This window comes from Euleptes europaea, chromosome 17 (assembly GCF_029931775.1).
Source record: "Euleptes europaea isolate rEulEur1 chromosome 17, rEulEur1.hap1, whole genome shotgun sequence".
NCBI lineage: Eukaryota > Metazoa > Chordata > Lepidosauria > Squamata > Sphaerodactylidae > Euleptes > Euleptes europaea.
In genome coordinates this window covers 28,461,031-28,482,943 of record NC_079328.1, presented here as the reverse complement: position 1 = coordinate 28,482,943, position 21,913 = coordinate 28,461,031, and the positions used below count along the sequence as shown (strand labels likewise).

Below are 21,913 nucleotides of genomic sequence, written 5' to 3'. Positions count from 1 at the left end.
GACAAAAACAATGTTTATTATGCTGGCCATCCTGTAACTAGGACACTGGTAATTGATGGTAAATGAAATGATAAAAGCCCAAGAATACATTATCTTCAGCATCATAGGTGCTTGCTAAAAATACGCTCTTGGGCCAAAGGTGCACTAGAAACACCTGGTAAACACAAATCTGTTATGCACACTTGATATTCATTCTTTCCACAAGAACCTGGAGATCTGGCAGAACAGTCTTTAAGGGAAGCTCTGCACAGAATGCACGATAGCCTGGTTTCTCCAAGCAGTGGTCAAGGTTCACTCCTTTAAACTTCAAGACGAATCACTGCAGGCAGTAAACTCAATTTATTTAGTTACAGCGCATTCCTAAGAGTAATGCCTGTGCCGGGCTTAGGAGGCAATGAAGCGGCGCTGCCTCCTAAGGAGGTTTTGGCCCAGCCAAGACCTCCGCCTGGCACCGAAAATCGGGTTGCACGGGAGATACACCACCTAAAAGGTGGCATATCTCAGCCAGAAAAAAGGGGGTGTTCTCGAGCCGTAACAGCTCAGGAGGCTGGAGATCAGTTGTAATAGCATGAGCTCTCCAGCTACTACCTGGAAGTTGGCAACCCTATTTATTAGACAATCTAGTTGCAAAAGCCATTCGCTACTAAGCAGGCAGCCCCAAGGGTTTTCTGCACTAAGTTTTTGCTGTAGCTCAGCTTCTTCACTGCACTGGTTCCCCCCCTCCCTTATACACAATATTGAAAAATCAGGAATGCAACATCTAGCAAACAGTACTGTGTGTAAGGGAGGGGAAAAACTGATGCAATTAAGAAGCTGAGCGGCAGCAAAAAACCAAAAACAGTGCAGAAAATCCCCAAGTTCAGGTCCGCCGATTGCTTCAGGGCTTCCTTTTGATTATGCATGCCTTTTCCACCCATCAGAAGTCGCCTCGCTCTCCCCGTGTGTTTTGCCCACATTTTCCAGATTCTGGTTAAAACAGCATCTGGAAAAACACAGGCAAAACGTGCGGGGAGAACGAGGCGACCTCAGACAGGAATGCATAATGAAAAGGAAGGCCTGAAAAAGTCGGAGGGGGTGACCACAGGGAAACGTCCTCCAGTGGCCCTCCATGAGCTGGTTCATGCACATCCATCATGGGAAGATTTGAAGGAGCTATTGCAGACAGGGCTTTTGCAACCCGTAGATGTCATCCCAAATGTACATGTGTGAACCAGCCCTATATTGGCCGGCAAGCATTCATAACATTTTGAGATGAGCTGTCAGTGCCACCATCTGTAAGGCCCATCCTAAATGCTTATTTACTGAGGCAGCAAATCTCTGGCCAGCCCAAAAGAAAACATATTCTTTATAGCTTGCAAAGGGCTGCTTCTTTTTTTAAAAAAATATCAAAATTACAATTTAATCCCATTTCAAACAGACGGATTTTCAGCACAAGCCCTTGTCAAAATTGCAATCTGTTTTTTTATTCTTGCAATTTATGAACTCTGCGATGGGTTTTGCTTCATCCTTTCCAGATGAAAAGGATTTCCTTTGATCCATTTTCCCTTTTAAAAGTCAACTCTATAAAGTCATTTATATTTTTTAACTCCCTTTTGTATGGTGCCGAAATATCTGCAGCAGCTGAAAATTGGGTAGCAAGGTTTTTTATCGGCGGTAAAACCGCTGTCGATCACCACGGATGTCACTTTGCTGCTTTTCCACTGGTTGCTATCAGTCTCTTCATCCTGCACGCTGTCCAGAGAGATAGATGGCATTTTAATTAAACCGAGGAAGGCTAATTAATGGTCAATCTCCTCAGGTTATTTATAGGAGAGTCCTGTTAGGAAATATCAATTTAATACAAATGGGTGCGTTTTAAAAGAGATCATGGTGGCACCTATTTTTGAGGTGAAATCTACTCCAGATGTTCCCAAGCCATTCTGCTGTGTGAACCTCTTGCATCTCACAGATTAATTTGGGTTTAAAGATTATGGGTGACCGTTGCTTTATCGTAAAGGCCCACAAATCAGAATGGCCCAGCTTTAGACGTATTGCTTAACAGAGGGCTCACTTTTTTATTATATATATATATATATATATATATATATATATATATATATATATATATATATAGTTGATTTTATAAAGGGATACAAAAGGTGGAAAAGGGAATAAAGGGAAGGGATCAGATCTATTTCTTCTTCCAAGCATTACACAGTCTCAACTATTGTCAGAAAATAACATCAATCGTCTTAAACATATAAATGTTATTGTAAGCTTTCATTTAGTAGTTTTTAAAATAATTCTCTAAACACTTTATTTTTAATAAGTATTCATGGCATGTGAGTAATGAACATATAAAGGTTGCCATTTTATCATGAATTCATCCATTGAGTTACAAATGAGTTAATCTAGCCATTAATGTGACATCAAAAGGTTTAGTGCTCCATTCTGTAGTAGCTGGTATTATGTTGGATTTCCAATATCTAGCATAGACAATTCTGGCAGCAGAAGTTGTATATTGGTAAAGTTCTTTATTAGCAGAGTTCACTTGATTTGGATGTCTTAATGGGGAAAGGAACAGATTGCATGGTGTTGATTGAAAATCATGGGGTGGTGATGGGGCTGTGACTCAGCAATAGAGCATCTGCTTTGCACGCATAAGGCCCCCAATTCAATCCCTGGCATTTCCAGGTAAAAAAAACCCCCAAAATAAACAACAAAAAGTACCAGGTAGTAGTAGGTGATGTAGTGGGTGACCATGCCAGGGCTTTCCCCGGCCTGCCCCCAAAACCTTGACTTCCCCTTTGGCTACTGAACCACCCTGTATTGCTACAGTGCAGCTGTAGAAAAGAAAAAGAAAAATAGCTCTTGCAAAGACTAAAGGGGGAGGGGAGTGGACACAGCCATTCCCAAGATTCCCCTGTAAATAAGAGGGGGGGAGTTTGTTCATTTTCCTCCCTCGAGATTAAAAGAGAAAGCCATGGGAATGCTATAAGTCATGCTTGGAATTACCATGATGTCAGATAGAGGTTGGCAACCCTATCCCTCAGTGATCCCAGGGAGTATCTTGGATTGGTTGATTCATGATTTTGTTGACGTAGGCTGCCTTGACCACCAGAGGAGATGAGTTAAAATATATAAACAGATATATATGAATGAATCTCTAGAGCGGGCATTCAAAAACCAGTTGATTCAAATATGCAACATCTTGGCCCCATCACAAAGCGGATATCCTCCAGGTTGGTGTACGAAAAAATGGTCTCAATTAGCTCTCTCGGTGATCTGAAAAGAAACATACCATTTTATGAAGGGTTTTCTTTCAAAATATCAAGAATCTGTTCAACTAGTAAGAGTTGGAAACCAGATTTTTGATAGTTTGGGTTTTTTTCCTAGTCAAATAATTGGTTGTAGTAAGAGGACACACCATACAAATATTTTAGATATTCTCATGTATCACACTTAAAGCAGACAAATGATTGCATTTCTCTCCTTTATTCTCTTCTACCCCCGGTATCCTGCTATTGTCCAGATTATTTCGCTGACCACATGGGGGATTATGAAGATGTTCTGGCTTCACTGGAAACCCTCAACCTCTCCATTCTTAAGGCCATGGATTACACCAAGAAGGTTAGTTATCATTATACAGTGTTTTTATTTATTTTATGCATTTATTTAAACATTTCTGTGCTACCTTTCCACCCAAAATACAGCCCCCAGTGAACATCAATTAGGACATTTCATGTTTTCTTAGTGTTTAGCTACTTCTTCAATGGATAAATTTAGAGTTCGTGCTCTCAAGTGTGCTTTTCTTTATAAATAGTCTTGTATGTTGAAATTTGAATAACTTGAACAGAAATGTGGGTGTACCTCTGAGGTTGCAGGAGAAACGTTCATAGGACGGAGTCAAAATTTGGCAGCTATTTCACAAACGTCTTTGCTTGCATTGCCTTTTCAACTATTTGGAAATTGGGGATTGGTCCAGAAAGCCTGATTTGCTGGAATCACCCATCTGACCAATAGAGGAAGCATTACCTTCATTGGGAATGGGCTTTGTTTGCCCTTAGTGATGTCACCATTGATTGAAATCTGACTGGCTCCGTAGCATTATGACATCATCCCATCTAGTACATGATCCCTGATTGGCAGGAATCTCTTGAAGCAGAAAGAAACAAGAGGGGGTGGTAGGATTAAGAGCTTTGGGGGAGTCACCACTTTAATATCCCACTTGCCCCCCTTCTTCCTTCCTACTGCCTTTGCCTGGGAGGCAGCGGGCAGAATCCTGTGGTATGTGGATGGGGGAAAGAAAGTTTTGGCTTGCCTCTGCCTTCCTTCCTGTATGGGGTAGCATGCCACCACTCAAGCTGTGCCATTCTTCTTTCTGCATGTGGCTTGACTCACTGATAGTGGGTCCATGTGCATGTATGCATGCTTCACACCCTTTCGCCCAGCCAGCTAACTGTCTATAGCCCAGTCAAGAGTTCCTGGTGGATTGAGAGGTCAGGTGCCCTGGGTGAGAGTTTTGATCACAGTCTGAGTTCTTTAAAGGAAAAGAGAGCCATTGTGGTGTAGTGGTTAAGAGCGGTGGTTTGGAGCAGTGGACTCTGATCTGGAGAACCGGGTTTGATTCCCCACTCCTCCACATGAGTGGTGGAGGCTAATCTGGTGAACTGGATTTGTTTCCCCACTCCTCCACATGAAGCCAGCTGGGTTACCTTGGGTTAGTCACACTCTCTCAGCCCCGCCTACCTCACAGGGCGTCTGTTGTGGGGAGGGGAAGGGAAGGTGATTGTAAGCCGGTTTGATTCTTCCTTAAGTAGTTGAGAAAGTCGGCATATAAAAACCAACTCTTCTTCGTCTTCTAACCCAGTCAAGAGTTTCTGGTGGATTGAGAGGTCAGGTGCCCTGGGTGAGAGTTTTGATCACAGTCTGAGTTCTTTAAAGGAAAAGACCTTTATTCGCTTAAATAACCATCAGCACTCTGTAGAGGACACAAACATTGGAAAACTAGATTGGAACTCTACACGGTGTTACAGAACTAAGAACAAGCAAGTCTAAACATGAGGCTAGTCAAGTTGTACAGACCCTGGTATTACCTTGGCATTCCGCTCCTTGGGATGGACACAAGCTAACTGGGACATCAAAAATAGAGGCTGGTCAAGACATACTTCACTACATCCCTCCCTTGTTCTCCATTCCTGGCTCGCACACTTCAGATAGGGTTTCCAGACTTTTTAACCCTTCCTTTCCCAGATGGGAGGGTTTCAAGTTAACCTGTTTTATAATTGGGAGTGAAGCCCCATGTGTACTGCTTGGCATTTTTCCAATCAGACTAAGGTGCACATCCCAAAACTTCTCAGGCTATCCATATAGCCATCAGTCTTGCCTCTTCCTGGCAGGTGGGCAAATGGTCGTATCCATCCTGCCTGTCTCCATAGAGGAAACTCCTCTCAGCCATCAACCACTTATGGTTTCATTTCCAGAGAAGAGCCTCTCTTAAGTGTTAGAGAGAGCCAGAGAAGGACCTCTCTTAGAGAGAGCCAGAGTGGTGTAGTGGTTAAGAGTGGTGGTTTGGAGCGGTGGACTCTGATCTGAAGAACCACGTTTGATTCCTCTCTCCTCCACATGAGCAGCAGTGGCTAATCTGGTGAACTGGATTTGTTTCCCCACTCCTACACATGAAGTTAGCTGGGTGGCCTTGGGCTAGTCACACTCTCTCAGCCCCCCCTACCTCACAGGGAGTCTGTTGTGGGGAGGGGGAGGGAAGGTTATTGTAAGCCAGTTTGATTCTTCCTTAAGTGGTAAAGAAAGTTGACGTATAAAAACCAACTCTTCTTCATCATCCTGCCTAACTGTCTCCATAGAGGAAACTCATCTCCTCTCAGCCGGCACCCACTTATGATTTCATTTCCAGAGAAGGACCTCTCTAAGTGGTAATCAAAGTATTCTGCATTCCGCTTTCCCAACAACCCCCTCCCCCAAAATACTTCTTTTCAGTCCAAATCAGAACTGGAGAAGATTTGTCTGAGCTTGAAACATTTAATTCTGGTTTCTAGATTGAATAGGATAGCAACCAAGCAGTACCTTTGGGGTCCAACCCAAATTCCCAAGGTGTGTCTGGGTTTTAGAGGTGCCCAGAGGTCCTAATATGATTGGTTGCTTGTAAGAAAGAGATTATGGGGAGCAGGGAGAAGATGTTGGCCAGCCTGCAGATAATTTCAGCCTTAAAACAGGAAAAGATCTCTGATTCCCGGTATGCCTCTATGGTAATGAGAAGCAAAGGAGACTTTGAAAATATAAAAACAAGCCATTATCCAAACCTGTCTCAGGGACTAATTGGAACGCATGGGTGCTTTGTATAACAGAGAAAGAGATTATAATGAAGGCAGGGACTCTTTTGAATTAAGGTCTCTTTTAGTGGAAAACAAATGCTCTGAATTGTGCAGATTCTCTTATTCAAAAAGAAATATATCACTTTTTTGCTTTAAAGGAAAACATTCAAATATCCTAGAGTATGGCTCAGTTGCTTGCTTGTGTATTGCAAAATAGGCTAAATCAACCTATTACAAGCAAAATCCTTGCGAGTATTTTTTCTTTTCTTTTTTAACTTTTCAAGCAAGCACAGGTGCTTAGTTCTAACAACATTTTGGGGTCCTTTTAACAAAATCTTTGCAACTGGCCCGACTGAGTTTTTTTGAAGTGGTTGTATAACCATTTTTAATTGGTGTTTTTACTCGGAGCCTTTTGAAAGAACGCTAATCATTTGTTTCTCATAAGGAGACATGTGGCAATTATTTTCTGTGGGGGAAGCTTGTAAACGATCTTCCGTAATTAGGCACTTAAAGTGTGCAAGGTAAACAAAAGTGCGGGACAGTAATTATTTTCTGATTTAGTGAGCTGTTGGATTTGATTGGTGCATGAACGGTAATGTTACACCCGGAGTGCAAAGCATTCCGTTCTTTACAATGTAAGATGTTCCGTTTCCAAAATGGGTACAACGGGGAGTCTAATTTGCATTCGTTCCTTTTTCGTGCAATTAACCTCAGAGGTACAACTGTCTGTGAATCACGGGTCTTTTCATAGGAAAAGAAATATTCTTAAACTTTATCATAGCGAGTCTTTCTAAAACTGATATTTTGACTGGAACAGGGAATGTTCATCAAAAGTGGTTGTTGTATTTATTCACCAGGCATTATTGAGAATGGAAACGTATTGGGAGGATAAACAGAGAATTGTGTGCTAGGTCATGTTGGACAATAGACATGTTAAGAACATAAAAAGAGCCCTGCCTTGCTGGATTAGATCATTTTGTGATTTCCTCCCATGTAGGGTTGCCAACCCCCAGGTACTAGCTGGAGATCTCCTGCTATTACAACTGATCTCCAGCCGGTAGAGATCAGTTCACCTGGAGAAAATGGCCGCTTTGGCAATTGGACTCTATGGCATTAAAGTCCCTCCCCAAACCCCACCCTTCTCAGGCTCCACCCCAAAAACCTCCTGCCGGTAGCGAAGGGGACCTGGCATCCCTACTTCCATGGCAGCGATTTTGTGATGGTGCCTGCCTGCTATCCATTCTCATTTATCAAGATTACCACATGCATTTATAGGTTTGCCAGCCCTTCAGTGCCAAACCCCAGGAGCATTTCCAGGTGGATCCTGAGGAGGAGACAATGCTGTAGACACCACAACATCACTTCTGAGCGAGCACCCCCCAGTGATGTCATGGCAACCTCCCTGCTTTAGGAATTTCCCCTTTTTCTGTGGAAAAACCCATAGAGATTTGGGGAAGTTCCTAGAGCGCCGGGGATGCCTTGATGTTATTTCCCACCCATTTTTCTCCTACTGCTCCATCAGTCGTGTGGAGGGATGGGAGCGGGAGTGAAGGTTTCTCACCATGGGCAGGTAACTGGCAAGCCATTTGCTGTGATGAGCTGTTAGTTTTTCACCTTAGGACTCCACCTCAAGAAATCCACGATGCTTTCTTTTTTTTTTTAATAAATATTTTTATTGAACGAAATCCATGATGCTTTCAAATGATCTTTGTAGCTCATGGCAGTTAGAACCTTTGCATTGTATTTTGAAGGAATGAGGCATTTAGTCTCTTCTATTATTGAGTTCTGAAAGAACAATAACTCTGTAGATAGTTCTCCAGGTACTCTGCAGCCACTGGTGTCTATGGTTCCCCTTATGGTGCTTCTAGAACTTCCTGTATAAAGTTAGCAATATTTTATAGATCATAGAACTTCTGGGGCTCTGGGGAAAGTTGTGTGCGTAATGCAATGCTCGTACTGTTAGCAATGCTCTGAACCAAGATCAAAATTTGAGGTGATTAATCCTCATAAAACCAGTTAAAATGTGTGACTCAATTCCTAGTAGATAGATCACGATGGGTAGCCGTGTTAGTCTGTCACTAGCAGTAGAAAAGAGCAAGAGTCCCATAGCACCTTAAAGAGTAACAACATTTCTGGCAGGGTAGGAGCTTTCGTGAGCCACAGCTCACTTCTTCAGATACAGCTCACGAAAGATCTTACCCTGCCAGAAATTTTGTTAGTCTTTAAGATGCTACTGGACTCTTGGTCAGTTCCTAGTGTAATATATTAAAGTGGCCCACAGGATGGGACAAACCGAAGGCTGCTTCCCAAGTTGTGAGATGTACACCGTTTTCAAGTGTGCACTTCAAAATATAATGGGTGATAAAGGGGGGGAAATAGGTGTTCAGAAATATGGCATCCTCACAGAATTCCCTGGTGAGTATACTCCTCCTGGTGGAATATCTACATTTTCTGCCTTGCAGTGTATGGAATGATCTTGGGTCACCACTGAGGGAAATATTTGAAACAGTAGCCCAGCTGGCCTGCCTGCTATATTTACTCATAATGGGTGGTATTTAAATAAAATCTGTGCAAATACAGAGAGAGCCAAGTCATGATCATTCTCTGTTGGGTTCTTCTGGGGTGCTATCTGTAAGGCTTTCCAGTACAAACGGAGAAAGGGGCAGATCTTAGGGTATGCTTGAGAACAGTATCTGATCTACCCTTGGCATATTGTTAGTAGTAACCATTTTTGCCTAAAATACATACTATCAGATTGGAGGAGACAGTATTTTAATTGCACAACATTATTTTATATTAATAGCAAGATTCAAGTCTAGTAGCACCTTAAGACTAACAAGATTTCCAGGGTATAAGCGTTTGAGAGACAAAGCTCCCTTCATCAGTAGGGTTGCCAGCTCCGGGTTGCGAAATACCTGGAGATTTCTGGGGCAGAGCCTGAGGAGGGCAGGGTTTGGGCAGGGGAAGGACTTCAATGCCATAGAGTCCCATTGCCAAAGGGGCCATTTTCTCCAAGGGAACTGATCTCTATCGGCTAGAGATCAGTTGTAATAGCAGGAGATCTCCAGCTAGTACCTGGAGGTTGGCAACCCTATTCATCAGACTCTCGAACGCATATACCCTATAGGTATTGTTGGTCTTTAAGGTGCTACTGAACTCCAATCTTGTTAATCTAGTGTAGACCAACATGGCTACCTACCTGAAACTAAGTTATATTAATTTATCTGAAGAAGTAAAGGACATACCTGCACCTCAGACTTAAACGGGCTTAATAGTTTTTTTTGTCCCTTCTTCCCATGGAACCCTGGGAACTGTAGTTTAGAGACCTAGGAATTTGTAATAGAGAATGCTCAGCACCCTTATCAAACTACAATTTCCAGGAATTTTTCAGTTTCAGAAATATTTATTGGTGGTGGAAGGTGCTGTCAAGTCACAGCCGACTTACAGCAACCCAAGAGGGTTTTCAAGGCAAGAGATGAACAGAGGTGGTTTGCCATTGCCTGGCTATGCATAGCAATCCCGGACTTCCTTGGCGGTCTCCCATTCAAGCCTACTTAGGTTCCAAGATCTTACGAGATTGGGCTAGCCTGGGCCATCCAGGTCAGGGCAAGTATTTATTAGCTGTCATGAATAGCTGAGTCTACAGTTTCTTTGGTATCTTCAGGTAGAAGATGGAAAGAAAGAAAGAAAGAAAGAAAGAAAGAAAGAAAGAAAGAAAGAAAGAAAGAAAGAAAGAAAGAAAGAAAGAAAGAAAGAAAGAAAGAAAGAAAGAAAGAAAGAAAGAAGAAGAGTTGGTTTTTATATGCCGACTTTCTCTACCACTTAAGGGAGACTCAAACTGGCTTACAATCACCTTCCTTTCCGCTCCCCACAACAGACAGAAAGCTCTAACAGAGCTGTAACTTGCCCAAAGTCACCCAGCTGGCTTCATGTGTAGGAGTGGGGAAACAAATCCAATTCAACAGATCAGCCTCCGCCACTCATGTGGAGGAGTGGGGAATCAAACCCGGTTCTCCAGATCTGAGTCCGCCGCTCCAAACCACCGCTGTTAACCACTACACCACGCTGGCTCAATATCAAACCATTATTGCTACTGCCTTATTTCTTGCTTTGAAAATGTGTAATTTTAGGGTGTTTCGTGACCGCCTTAAATATTGTGGTCTTTAAGGTGCTGCTGAACTCAAAATCTGCTTTGCATGCAAAAGGTCACCATTTCAGTCCCCAGCATCTCCAGCTAAAAGGGTTCACAAACCACAAAATCACATAAGGTTGGAAGAGACCACAAGGGCCATCCAGTCCAACCCCCTGCCATGCAGGATCCCACAATCAAAGTGCTCCCGACAGATGACCATCCAACCTCTGCTTAAAGACCTCCAAAGACGGGGACTCCCCCCCACCCCCGAGGCAGGGCATTCCTCCGTCGAACCGCCCTCACCGTCAGAAAGTTCTTCCTAATGTTTAGGTGGAATCGCTTTTCTCTTAGTTTAAATCCATTACTCTGTGTCCTAGTCTCTGAAGCAACCGAGAACAAGCTAGTTCCCTCTTTAACATGGCATCCCTTCAAATATTTAAACATGGCTATCATGTCACCCCTTAACCTTCTCTCCTCCAGACTAAACAAACCCAGCTCCTTAAGTCTCTCCTCACAGGGCATGGATTCCAGACCTTTGACCATTCTGGTCGCCCTCCTCTGGACACGCTCCAACTTGTCAAGATCCTTCTTAAATTGTGGAGCCCAAAACTGGACACAGTATTCCAAGTGAGGTCTGACCAATGCAGAATACAGTGGTAGTATTATTTCCCTTGATCTAGACACAATAGTTAAATAGTGGGTGATGGGAAAGACCCCTGCATGAGACCCTGGAGCTGGCAACCCTATTCATGGGTTCACCTGAATCAGCCCCCCATACTCATGATGTTTATACCGAAAATCTACTAGGATCTTGGTTCACTGGACTCTCGATGCCAAACTGAGCCCAGCTCTCGTTTGAACTCCAGCTCTTAGCTGTCATCAGTTATGGAGTAACATGAACAGAAGTGATGACTTTACTGCTGTGCTCACATTAATTTTTCCCTTGGACCTCTGTGTTACAATTACCAGCAAGCTTTGGCATCGAGGAGGTGGAAAGGAAATCCCTGCATACAGAATTGCTTGTTAAAGGTTACAGAAGAAAAATCTTTTGAGTCAAGAAGCGTGACATTTTCTCTTGTTCACTTCAAGAAAATTGATGTTCTTGGGACCTTTTTTTTGGGGGGGGAAGGAAACACAGCTGCCATTCAGAACTGGTGGGCTGGACTAGACATTATACAGAAGATATATGAATGGCCCACTGGAGTTTGTTTGTTTTTAAATGAAAAGCAACTGTATGTTTTCCTCCACTTCATTGACATAGGAGGTGGTGAAGAAGAGTTATAAGCAGGTGTCATTTTCATGTCTGAGGGGAGCACCCACTTGGAAACAGCTGCCTCCATCACAAGAGGATGCTTGGCATCCCCCAACATTTCATGGAAACTCCCAATATTTTGTGATTGGATCTAACCCCCATGGCAGCCATTTTGCGATTGGTCCCACCCTTCCTTCCATGGCAGCCATTTTGTTATGGCGCCCACTTCTTAAAATCCCAAAAGCGCCCCCAAGTTCAACAAGGTAGTGGACCACTTGATGAAGGTGTTCTCTGCTACGTGGTCACGAGAGAATGAGAACATATATGTGTTGGCAACCTGGATACAAAACTGCCTTCCCGCTCCTAATTGCCAGGAACTTACCTTAGCATCTTTCAGGTGCCAGGTGAAATTCATCCTACACTTTATTTACTTATTGGGTTATGAAATATTTATACCTCACCTTTCCTCTTGGCTCAAGGTGGTTTACATTAATACCGTATATACGCGTGTATAAGCCCAGTTTTTCAGCACATTTTTTATGCTGAAAAAGCCCCCCTCGGCTTATACTCGAATGAGGGTCCCACTTACCTGTTCTCCGGTGCAGTGCGGGTGTTCTCCAGGAGGAGGAGGAGGAGGGGAGGGAAGAATGCTGATAACCTCACACCAGCTACAGCTGAAGCTCTGTTTCGACATACAGATGATGATGAGGAATCCAGTTTTGAAGGATTTTAACTCTTGTGTTTTAGCTTGGTTGCTGATTGAGCTAAGGTTTTTGTACTTTTAAAGTTATTGTTGATTCAAAATCTAAACTCATTCAAAACCTTTTAACCTACTGATGCCTCAATTAATGTAATTTTATTGGGATCTATTTTTATTTTGAAATGTACCAGTAGCTGCTGCATTTCCCACCCTAGGCTTATACTCGAGTCAATAAGTTTTCCCAGTTTTTTGTGGTAAAATTAGGTGCCTCGGCTTATATTCGGGTCGGCTTATACCCGAGTATATACGGGTAATTAAATATTAAACACAAGTTCAATATAAGTAAATATAATGAAATTTAGAAAAAAACCAAAATTTTACAAAACTCAAAAAGCTCCCTCCCCCCTACAAGATACCTGCTGTTCATAAAGGGTAATGGTAAAGGTGCAAGCACCAGGTCATTCCTGACCAATGGGGTGACATCACATGACAACATGACAAGTGGTAGAGAAAGTCGGCAGATAAAAACCAACTCTTCTTCTTCTTCTTCTTCTTCTTCTTCTTCTTCTTCTTCTTCCCCAGCCGATTCTCCACCACTGAGCCACACCCCCTCCCCGTTCTTCTCAAACATTCTTATAAATTCCATTCAAATTTTCTTAAATAATCCATCTTTGTTTTGATGAAAAAGGAGAGCAATGTGATACTGACACATGGTGGGTTTGAGTTCCTAGCAGCATTAACACGTGCACAGTGGCATTTCAACATCCCCCCCGCCATTTCATAGTTTCAGGACAGCACGAGAGGAATTAATTAGCAGCTCCAAGCAGCAGTGGCGGCACATGGGTGGCATGTGCTTCTGTTCCCGTGGAGAAGCAGTTGGCGAGGCAAACCTCATGCCTGCACAAACCTGCACTGCAGGAAAGGAAGGAAGGAAGGGATGAAGGCTCCAGTTGCCTGTGCTGGCTAACAGCTTAATTGATTCATGCTGACTCTGTAGAAGCCTCTTTGCATGTGCGGTACGGCAGCACATGTACTTTCAAACCCATGTTTGCCCATCGTAGCAGCCAGCACTTGTGATCCAAAAGCATCCTGCAGGAATACAGAAGGGGTTGGTAAGGATCAGGCTCCCAGCTCATTTACCTGCCAGGGGTAGGGAATTGCCTGCCTCAGCATCCATTTCCTGCACCCAAGAAAATGAGAAGTACTAGAAAAAAGGTATTCTACATTGTGGTGCTCTAGGAATTTCCCCTAGTCTCTGTGGTAAAGACCATAGAGATGAGAGGAGGCAGCCAGAAGTGACACTGCATCCTCCCAAACTCCACCCTCCTCAGGCACCCCCCAAATCTCCCAGCATTTGCTGAAGTAGTGTTGGGAACTCCATGTATACTTCATAATGGTGTTGGCCAGGAATAGCAACATGTGGTATGATGCTAGCTGATGCTGAGTCCAGGAACTGGTGATCCATGTATATGGTTGCCAACCTCCAGGTAGTAGCTGAAGATCTCCTGCTGTTACAACTGATCCCCAGGCGACAAAGATCAGTTCACCTGGAGAAAACGGCTGCCTTTGCAATTGGTCTCTATGGCATTGAAGTCCCTCCCCTCCCCAAAGCCCACCCTCTTCAGGCTCTGCCCCTCAAAATCCCCCCAAAAGTATTTCCCAACCTGGAGCTGGCAATCCTATCCATGTACACAAGTTGGGTAGTGTGTTTTGTGGTGAAAGGAGTTGAAGCACCCCCTGTAGGGTTGCCAGGTCCCCCTTCACAACCAGCAGGAGGGTTTTGAGGCAAAGCCTGAGGAGGGTGGGGTTTGGGGAGGGGAGGGACTTCAGTGCCATAGAGTCCAATTGCCAAAGGCAGCCATTTTCTCCTGGTGAACTGATCTCTATCGGCTGGAGATTAGTTGTAATAGCAGATCTCCTGCTACTACCTGGAGGTTGGCAACCCTAACCCCCTAGGTTAAATCAAACTGAACTTAGTTTTGTTAATTAACCTGTGATCTCTTGGGGCTTGTTTGTTGTGCGGGGCCTTTCTCATTTGTGAAAACAGGATCTTAAAATAAGCCATTCACATGAGCCATTTTCTGATAAAACTCCTCCTGAATAAGATGCATTTGATGTTAGTGTAACCCATGCAGTTCTGTTAATTGCTTTAATGGCTGGAGAGAAGCTTTCCTGCTGCTGGCCTGATGTCTTCAGCTGTGACATGAAAGTGGTAAAATGAAGGATGCTCTGGAGAAGGACAGGACATCTTGGAACAGATCCCCCCGCAACCCCGTGTCTGTGGAGTAATGGATTTATTGAAAGGGTCTTTGCCACAAGATGACCTCCAGGCCGGGGAGAGTGGCTAGTGGCTTGGTAGTGGCTTCATGTTGCTTTTAAAAGTGGAGACAGTGAGCCACTGAATAATTGAGGACAGCTATGGAGCCAGTGGTCTTTTCCTACAGCTGTAATTACATTCAAGCCAGAGTCATCTGTTTCCACTGACAAAACGGCCTCTCCTTTGTGGTGAAATGACCTCTTAAGTAAGCAGAGACAGGTTTTTATGTTATTTTATTCAATTTATACCCTGCCTCCCCCAGCAGATAGCTAGGGCACTACTTACTGATAAACGAAGAAGAAGAAGAAGAAGAAGAAGAAGAAGAAGAGTTGGTTTTTATACTCCACTTTTCTCTACCTTTAAGGCATCTCAAAACAACTTTCAATTGCCTTCCTTTCCCCATAACTGCCACCTTGTGAGGTCAGCGAGGCTGAGAGAGTTCAGAGAGAACTGTGACTAGCCCAAGGTCACCCAGCAGGAGGAGTGGGGAAACCAACCTAGTTCACCAGATTAGACTCCACTGCTCTTAGCAATTACCGGATCTCTTACGGGAGATTCACATTACAAAGTCCACATGGCTGCCAAGAGGACTTCAAGTCAGCTGTGTGCCTGTAGTCACCTGTCAGAAACTCATTTCCCAGGTATGTACCTGGAAAAGAACCCTTTCTGAAATCTACAGGTGTTCCCTGCTTCTGAAAACTCCATTTATTCTGATCCTGACCCACTTGGAAAACATGTTGACTTTAAAGTCTTATATTAGTGGTGCTTCCCATTTTCAGTTCAGCTACAGAAGTCTCTCTAAAACCCAGTCTCAGGAACCACGTGACAGTAACCCTGTAAATGCCCTCATTACGTCTCTGAAATTCTCGCCATCTGCATCAGTCTTTGAAAGGAAACCCGCTGGGCTGGTACAGCTGCTTTTATCAAACTTGCACATTTCAGTCTGTAAGCCACCATTTTAAATTTGTGCTTCTCCTCCTCCCCATTTGCCTTCTAAAGCTAGTCCTGATTCCCACAAATGGTAGGCGTGGTTGCAAACCAAACCGTTTGAGACTGCAGATGGGCTCTTGACATGAAGGGATGCTTCCCCCAAGAAAACAGATATTCCTTGCACGTGGGAAATGAGCATGTTCAAAAGGACTACGTAGGTTAGAATCCATCTCCCTGACATGCTAGATTTCTCTATGCAAGGATTTCAAAATTATTGAACATCATTTAATCCTGACACACTTCCTCTGCAGTCTGTAATGGTACACCTGAAAAAGTTTGTTTTTCTCATCTGTGAGAACCAGGCTTTCTCTTTGCTACGTTTGGGTAGTGCAGTTTTCCCAAAAGGATGGGCCCTCCACTGTGAAAATAGACAGGAATAAAATAACTCTTTAAATGGTTCCTTGGCTGATTTCTTTGCTCTGCCTTTTTTTTATACACAATATCGATCCCCCACAATTCAGGTCTACCGAGTAAGCTTTAAACTCATCGTCATAGCGAGAGCCTTCAAAGAGCAGTTTTAAAATCCTGGATCCCCTCCGTGCCTGCTGTCTTGCAGTTAAAGGGCTCAAAGCTTCAGTGTTTTACCATATAGACCAGAATATTCTTGAAAGAAAACATCGGAGCCAGGGTGTTTTACCGAGAGCCAGTGTGGCATAGTGGTTAGAGTGTCAGTCGAAGACTTAGGAAAACCAGGTTCTGGGGTTGCTAAACTCCAGGTGGGGCCCGGAGATTATAACTGATCACCAAACTACAGGGCCCCTGAAGCCCATGGCAGCTTCAGAGGGTGAACTGTATGGCATTATACCTTACTGAGGTCCCTTCTCTCCCCAAATGCTGTCCTTTCCAGCCTCCACCAACAAATCTCCAGGAATTACCCAACCCAGAGTTGGCAACCTTTATTCTGTCTAAAATTTGGGGCTGGGGATGTCACAAGGGAATGTTACAATCCCCCTGAGGATTGTCTAATTTCGATGGAAGATCATCAAGGTACAGACCTAAGGGTCTTCCATTGAAACCAATAGGAAATAATAACTGTCAAGTCACAGCTGACTTATAGCGACCCTGTAGGGTTTTCATTCTGAAATTTAAGGAAGTGTCACTTGCCACCAAGATTAAGTTAATTCATGCCATCATATTCCCCATTACTATGTATGGGTGTGAAAGCTGAAGATAGCTGATCGGAAGAAAGTAGATTCCTTTGAAATGTGGTGTTGGAGGGGAGTGTTATGGATACCGTGGCCAAAAAACCCCAAATCAGTGGGTTATAGATCAAATCAAGGCTGAACTGACCCTAGAAGCTAAAATGACTAAACTGTCGTACTTTGGTCACATTAAGAGAAGACAAGAGTCACTGGAAAAGTAAGTCATACTAGGAAAAGTTGAGGGCAGCAGGAAAAGAGCAAGTTCCAAAAAGAGATGGATTGACTCAATAAAGGAAGCCACAGCCCTCAGTTTGCAAGATCTCAGCGAGGCTGACAAAGATAGGATGTTTTGGAGGACGTTGATTCATAGGGTCGCCATGAGTTGGAAGCGACTTGACGGCACTTAACACACACAGGGTTTTCAAGGAAAGAGCCATTCAGAGGTGGTTTGCCATTGCCTGCCTTTTCTCCCCTCAAGGGCTATGTGCCTGGAGTTTTGTGCGTGCGACTTATCAAAATAGAAATCCCAACTTGCTGTCTATGGGCACAGACAGCCAACCCCCACTTGGTTTCACTCGCACAATTTATTAGTGTTTTAAATGGGGGAGATATATATCTTTTTTAAAATCATGCATAACAGCTGAGCAGGGGAGCCAGGGTTATCAAAACCGAGAAGAGTTTAAGGGTTAAGTTCCTCCTCTTCCTTCCAGGTTCAAATCCCCACTCTGCTACTGTGCTGGGTTTCCTTGAGCCAGTCACACACTTGCTGCCTAACCTTTCAGGATTAAATGGGGAAGGGATCCAAAAGTATGTGCATGATGGTTGGGATCTTGGCTCGGATTGGAGTGGCTAATTTTTTCTACCATTTTTCTACCATTCTATCAACTGACCTCCCTTCCCTTCCCTTCCCTCTTTGTTCTTCCCTTCCCTTTCCCTTTTCCCTTCCCTTCTTTGTCCTTTCCCCCTTCTCCTTGTTCCCTCTTCCTGTCCCTGTTCTTTGGAGGACCTGGGACTTTCTGGGTTGATGTTGGTCTCATGAGTATCACCTTAGACCAGCCTCACTATCGAAGGATATTCTTGTCATTTCTAAGAAGCGGTTATGGAGTTAGGATGCCATCTTGTTAATCTAAACTAGACAATTGTTTTAAAGTTGTACGTTTTAATCTTACATTTATATTGTAATATGTTATGATTGGTTATTGTTGGAAGCTGTCCTGAGTCTGACCTTGCCAGGAAAGGGCAGGATATAAGTTTAATATGTATTTTTTAATGGGGAAGGGGTGACTCTGGCAGGCTACTTTGAGATCTCCATTGAGGGAGAAAAGTATATAAATGAAATAAATATTTTTTCTGCTCTTTATCAGTCTTTTCCCTGTAATACTAGTGCCAGTTTTGCATGCCTGCGGGACTTCCATGCATGCACCTCCTCAGGATTCTCCCAGGCAGGGACCCAAGTTTCATTTGAATCAGTCCTGATTACTTGATTTCAGCAGGTGGAATGTTCCTGCCCCAAAACATCCATCTAGTACAGAAGTTGCAGGGACCGAATCAAAGAATAGTGGGTACCAAACAGTGGTGAACTTTTCCCTGGGCTCCGAATGTGTTCTAAGAAAAAAACAAATCATCTTATGCAACTAACAGCACAACGGTTACACCCTTCTAAGCCATGACTTCAACTGACTTAAAAGGGTGTAAATGTGCTTAGGAGTGCACTGTTATAGTACAATCTATGCACAGCTAATTCAGGGAAAGTCTCAGCGTGGTGTGGTGGTTAACAGCAGTGGTTTGGAGCGGTGGACTCTGATCCGGAGAACCAAGTTTGATTCCCCACTCCTCCACATGAGTGGCAGAGGCTAATCTGGTGAACTGGATTTGATTCCCCACTCCTACACATGAAGCCAGCTGGGTGACCTTGGGTTAGTCACAGCTCTCTTAGAGCTCTCTCAGCCCCACCTACCTCACAGGGTGTCTGTTGTGGGGAGGGGAAGGGAAGGTGATTGGAAGCCGGTTTGATTCTTCCTTAAGTGGTAGAGAAAGTCAACATATAAAAACCAACTCTTCTTCTTCTTCTGAATTTAGTGGGGCCTTCTTCTGATAAACCATGCATAGGATCGTGACGCATAGCTGTAATTCTCTGCACACTCGTCAACCACAGTGGGATTAAATTCCAATATACCTGCAGAAGATTGGGTAGGATGGCTTTAAGAGAAGCTCTGATTTGTATCATCAGGAGATTAGCTGAGATCTATTTTTATCAGAAGGTTTTTGGCATTTGATCAGATGTTATTAATCCTGAGGATTGCAGGTTCCTGCCTTCCACAGATGGTTTGGTTTTGCTCTTCAGTTTTTGTTGATTTGCTTGTTTTAAGCAGAATTTGAATTGCATTTCTGGTAGGTCTTACTTCCAAGTAAATAGGCTTTGGTCTGGATCTGCAAGGCTGCTGTCCTGATCATGCTCACTTGCAAAATGTTGTTTTATTAAAATCAAATTATTTTTTTAAATTATTTTATTAAAAGAAAATGAGAATATAACGATAAAAGAAAATGGAAATATAACATTACTAAAATACTCATAATACAAATTCTTTAAAAGAAACTAAAACCGTGCTGATAATATAACTAAAATACCCATAACAGTGAACCAAGCAATATATTTATCTAAAATCCGCATGATTATTGCATCACTACCTCTCTGCGATTTACATATTGGAGTGTTTTTTCCATCCTTGAAATTGTTAAATTCCAGCGAGTGGTATTAAAATTAAATTAATGAGGCACAGGCAAACAGGGTTTGCAAGCTGGGTTGCCAGCAGGCCAGGAGAAATGTGTCCCTTTCATTTTGTAGAGGATTAATGTGTCAAAATGGGCAGTTGAAGCTTTTCATAGAATGGAGATAAATAGCATCAAATGAACACATGAAGCTGCCTTGTACTGAACCAGACCACCGGTCCATCAAAGTCAGTATTTTCTACTCAGACTGGCAGTGGCTCTCCAGGGTCTCTGTAGAAGATTTCTGTATATCACCTACAACTGGATCTTTATAACTGGAGATACTAGGGATTGATAGGGAAGCCCTGGGTTGGAAAAAAAGCTGGAGCCTTTGGAGTGGAGCCTGGGGAGGATGGGGTTTGGGGAGGGCAGAGACCTCAGCAGGGTATAATGCCATAGAGTCCACCCTGCAAAGCAGCCGTTTTCTCCAGGGCAACTAATCTTGGTCGTCTGGAGATCAATTGTAATAGCAGGAGATCTTCAGGTGCTACCTGGAGGTTAGCAACCCTGGGGACTGAACCTGTGACCTTCCATATGCCTGGCAGAAGCTCTACCACTGAGCCATGGCTGAGCCTCCCACCTGGTATTTTTTGCAGATCAAACTGATGTTCAAGGGGCAGCTAGAGGGACCAGTTTGTTGGCAGCCCTGGTTGGTGAGCTCCCCTGTTTTTGGAAACTGTCAGTGACTTGAGTGCCTTTCAGAACATTATAATCTTTGCCTAACTGAGGCCTAATAAACTTCTCTTGGTAAAAATGTGCCCACAGTAATTATAATTACAGATTGATTTGCTGATATAGTCTGACATTTATGTCCCACTTGACTAGCCTGAGATGAGACTCACGAAGCAGAATATACAAATCCAGTAAAAATTAATCTCGGAGTTTTATGAAAAAGAAAACCAGCAGCAGCCGTGTCAATAAGCATGAAGGCCAGCACTACCCTAGTGAAGGCCCCAAAAGAAAGGGTTCTTACAAGCTTTTTGAAGGTCAGAAGGGAGTCGGCCAGGCCAGCTTCTCCAGAAAAGAAGAACATCTCAAACAGAGCAATCCTGAGATCCTTAAACTGGAGATGCCAACGACCCTCACTTACAATCATTGCAAACATTTTGAATTGGGCTCAGAATAGGGTTGCCAGACTCCAGGTGGTGGCCGGAGATCTCCTGCTATTACAACTGATCTCCAGCCAATAGAGATCAGTTCACCTGGAGAAAATGGCCACTTTGGCATTGAAGTCCCTCCCCTCCCCAAACCCCGCCTTCCTCAGACTCCACCCAAATACTGGTGGTGAAGAGCGACCTGGCAACTCTGGCTTGGAAACAAATTGCCAACCGGTGCGGCCCCTTAAAGAGAAGTATCGTCTGAGCCGTCTTTTCAGCAGCCGCCTTCTGGGCACAGTTCAAAGGCAGCCCTGCGCAGAGCCCCTTGTGGTGGTTCAAATGAGATGTCTCCATGGCATCGTTCAATGTAGCAAAGGTCCTTGCTCCTAGGAAGGGAACATTGGTGGTGCCCCCATCCTACCTAGGACCAAGTTGCTCTTGCCAGCTGCTGCAGTAGACCAAAGGCATGCTTGTAGGGTATGTAATAAATTTCAAATTAGAAAGTTCTCTAGGTGGAATACCTGCTAGTTGTTCTACTCTGGGCTGTATTAAAAAGGTAGAGGTCCCCTGTGCAAGCACCGGGTCATTCCTGACCCATGGGGTGACGTCACATCCCGACATTTACTAGGCAGTCTTTGTTTACGGGGTGGTTTGCCAGTGCCTTCCCCAGTCATCTTCCCTTTACCCCCAGCAAGCTGGGTCCTCATTTTACCGACCTCAGAAGGATGGAAGGCTGAGTCAACCTTGAGCCGGCTACCTGAAAGCAACTTCTGTCGGGATCGGACTCAGGTCGTGAGCAGAGCTTGGACTGCAGCACTGCAGCTTACCACTCTGCACCACGGGGCTCTTTTCTGGGCTGTATTAGTCTCTCATATAAGTTGTAGGCTGCCTGAACACTCAGTTGGCCTCATTATAGAGATGGCCCTGGGTCAATAAGAGTTGAGGGATGAGGGTACATGAGGGATATATATTTTGGTGGGATGAAATTATACAAACGTGAGAGGAACTTTATCACATATTTTGCAATGGAGCCAAAGGATCCTGAAACTTAATAAGCTGCGTGTCTCCATATACTCCATGCCAGCATCAAGAGGTGGATGGTATGCCAGATCACACTCTATTTTTTCATTTTATTGGCTTTAGCAATTTTATTGGTCTTTCCCTCGCTTCTTTTGAGGGTTTCATCCCAGCCCTGCAGACCAA

General features: G+C 43.8%; 1 protein-coding gene across 1 annotated transcript in view; it reads left to right on the top strand.

Moving 5' to 3' along the window:
- NECAB2 (N-terminal EF-hand calcium binding protein 2) overlaps positions 1 to 21,913 on the top strand; it is a 197,963-nt gene that overhangs the window by 97,074 nt on the left and 78,976 nt on the right. The window contains exon 5 of the mRNA XM_056862621.1: positions 3,512 to 3,609. Coding sequence (XP_056718599.1) covers positions 3,512 to 3,609 — 98 coding nt within the window. The remainder of the gene's footprint in view (positions 1 to 3,511; positions 3,610 to 21,913) is intronic.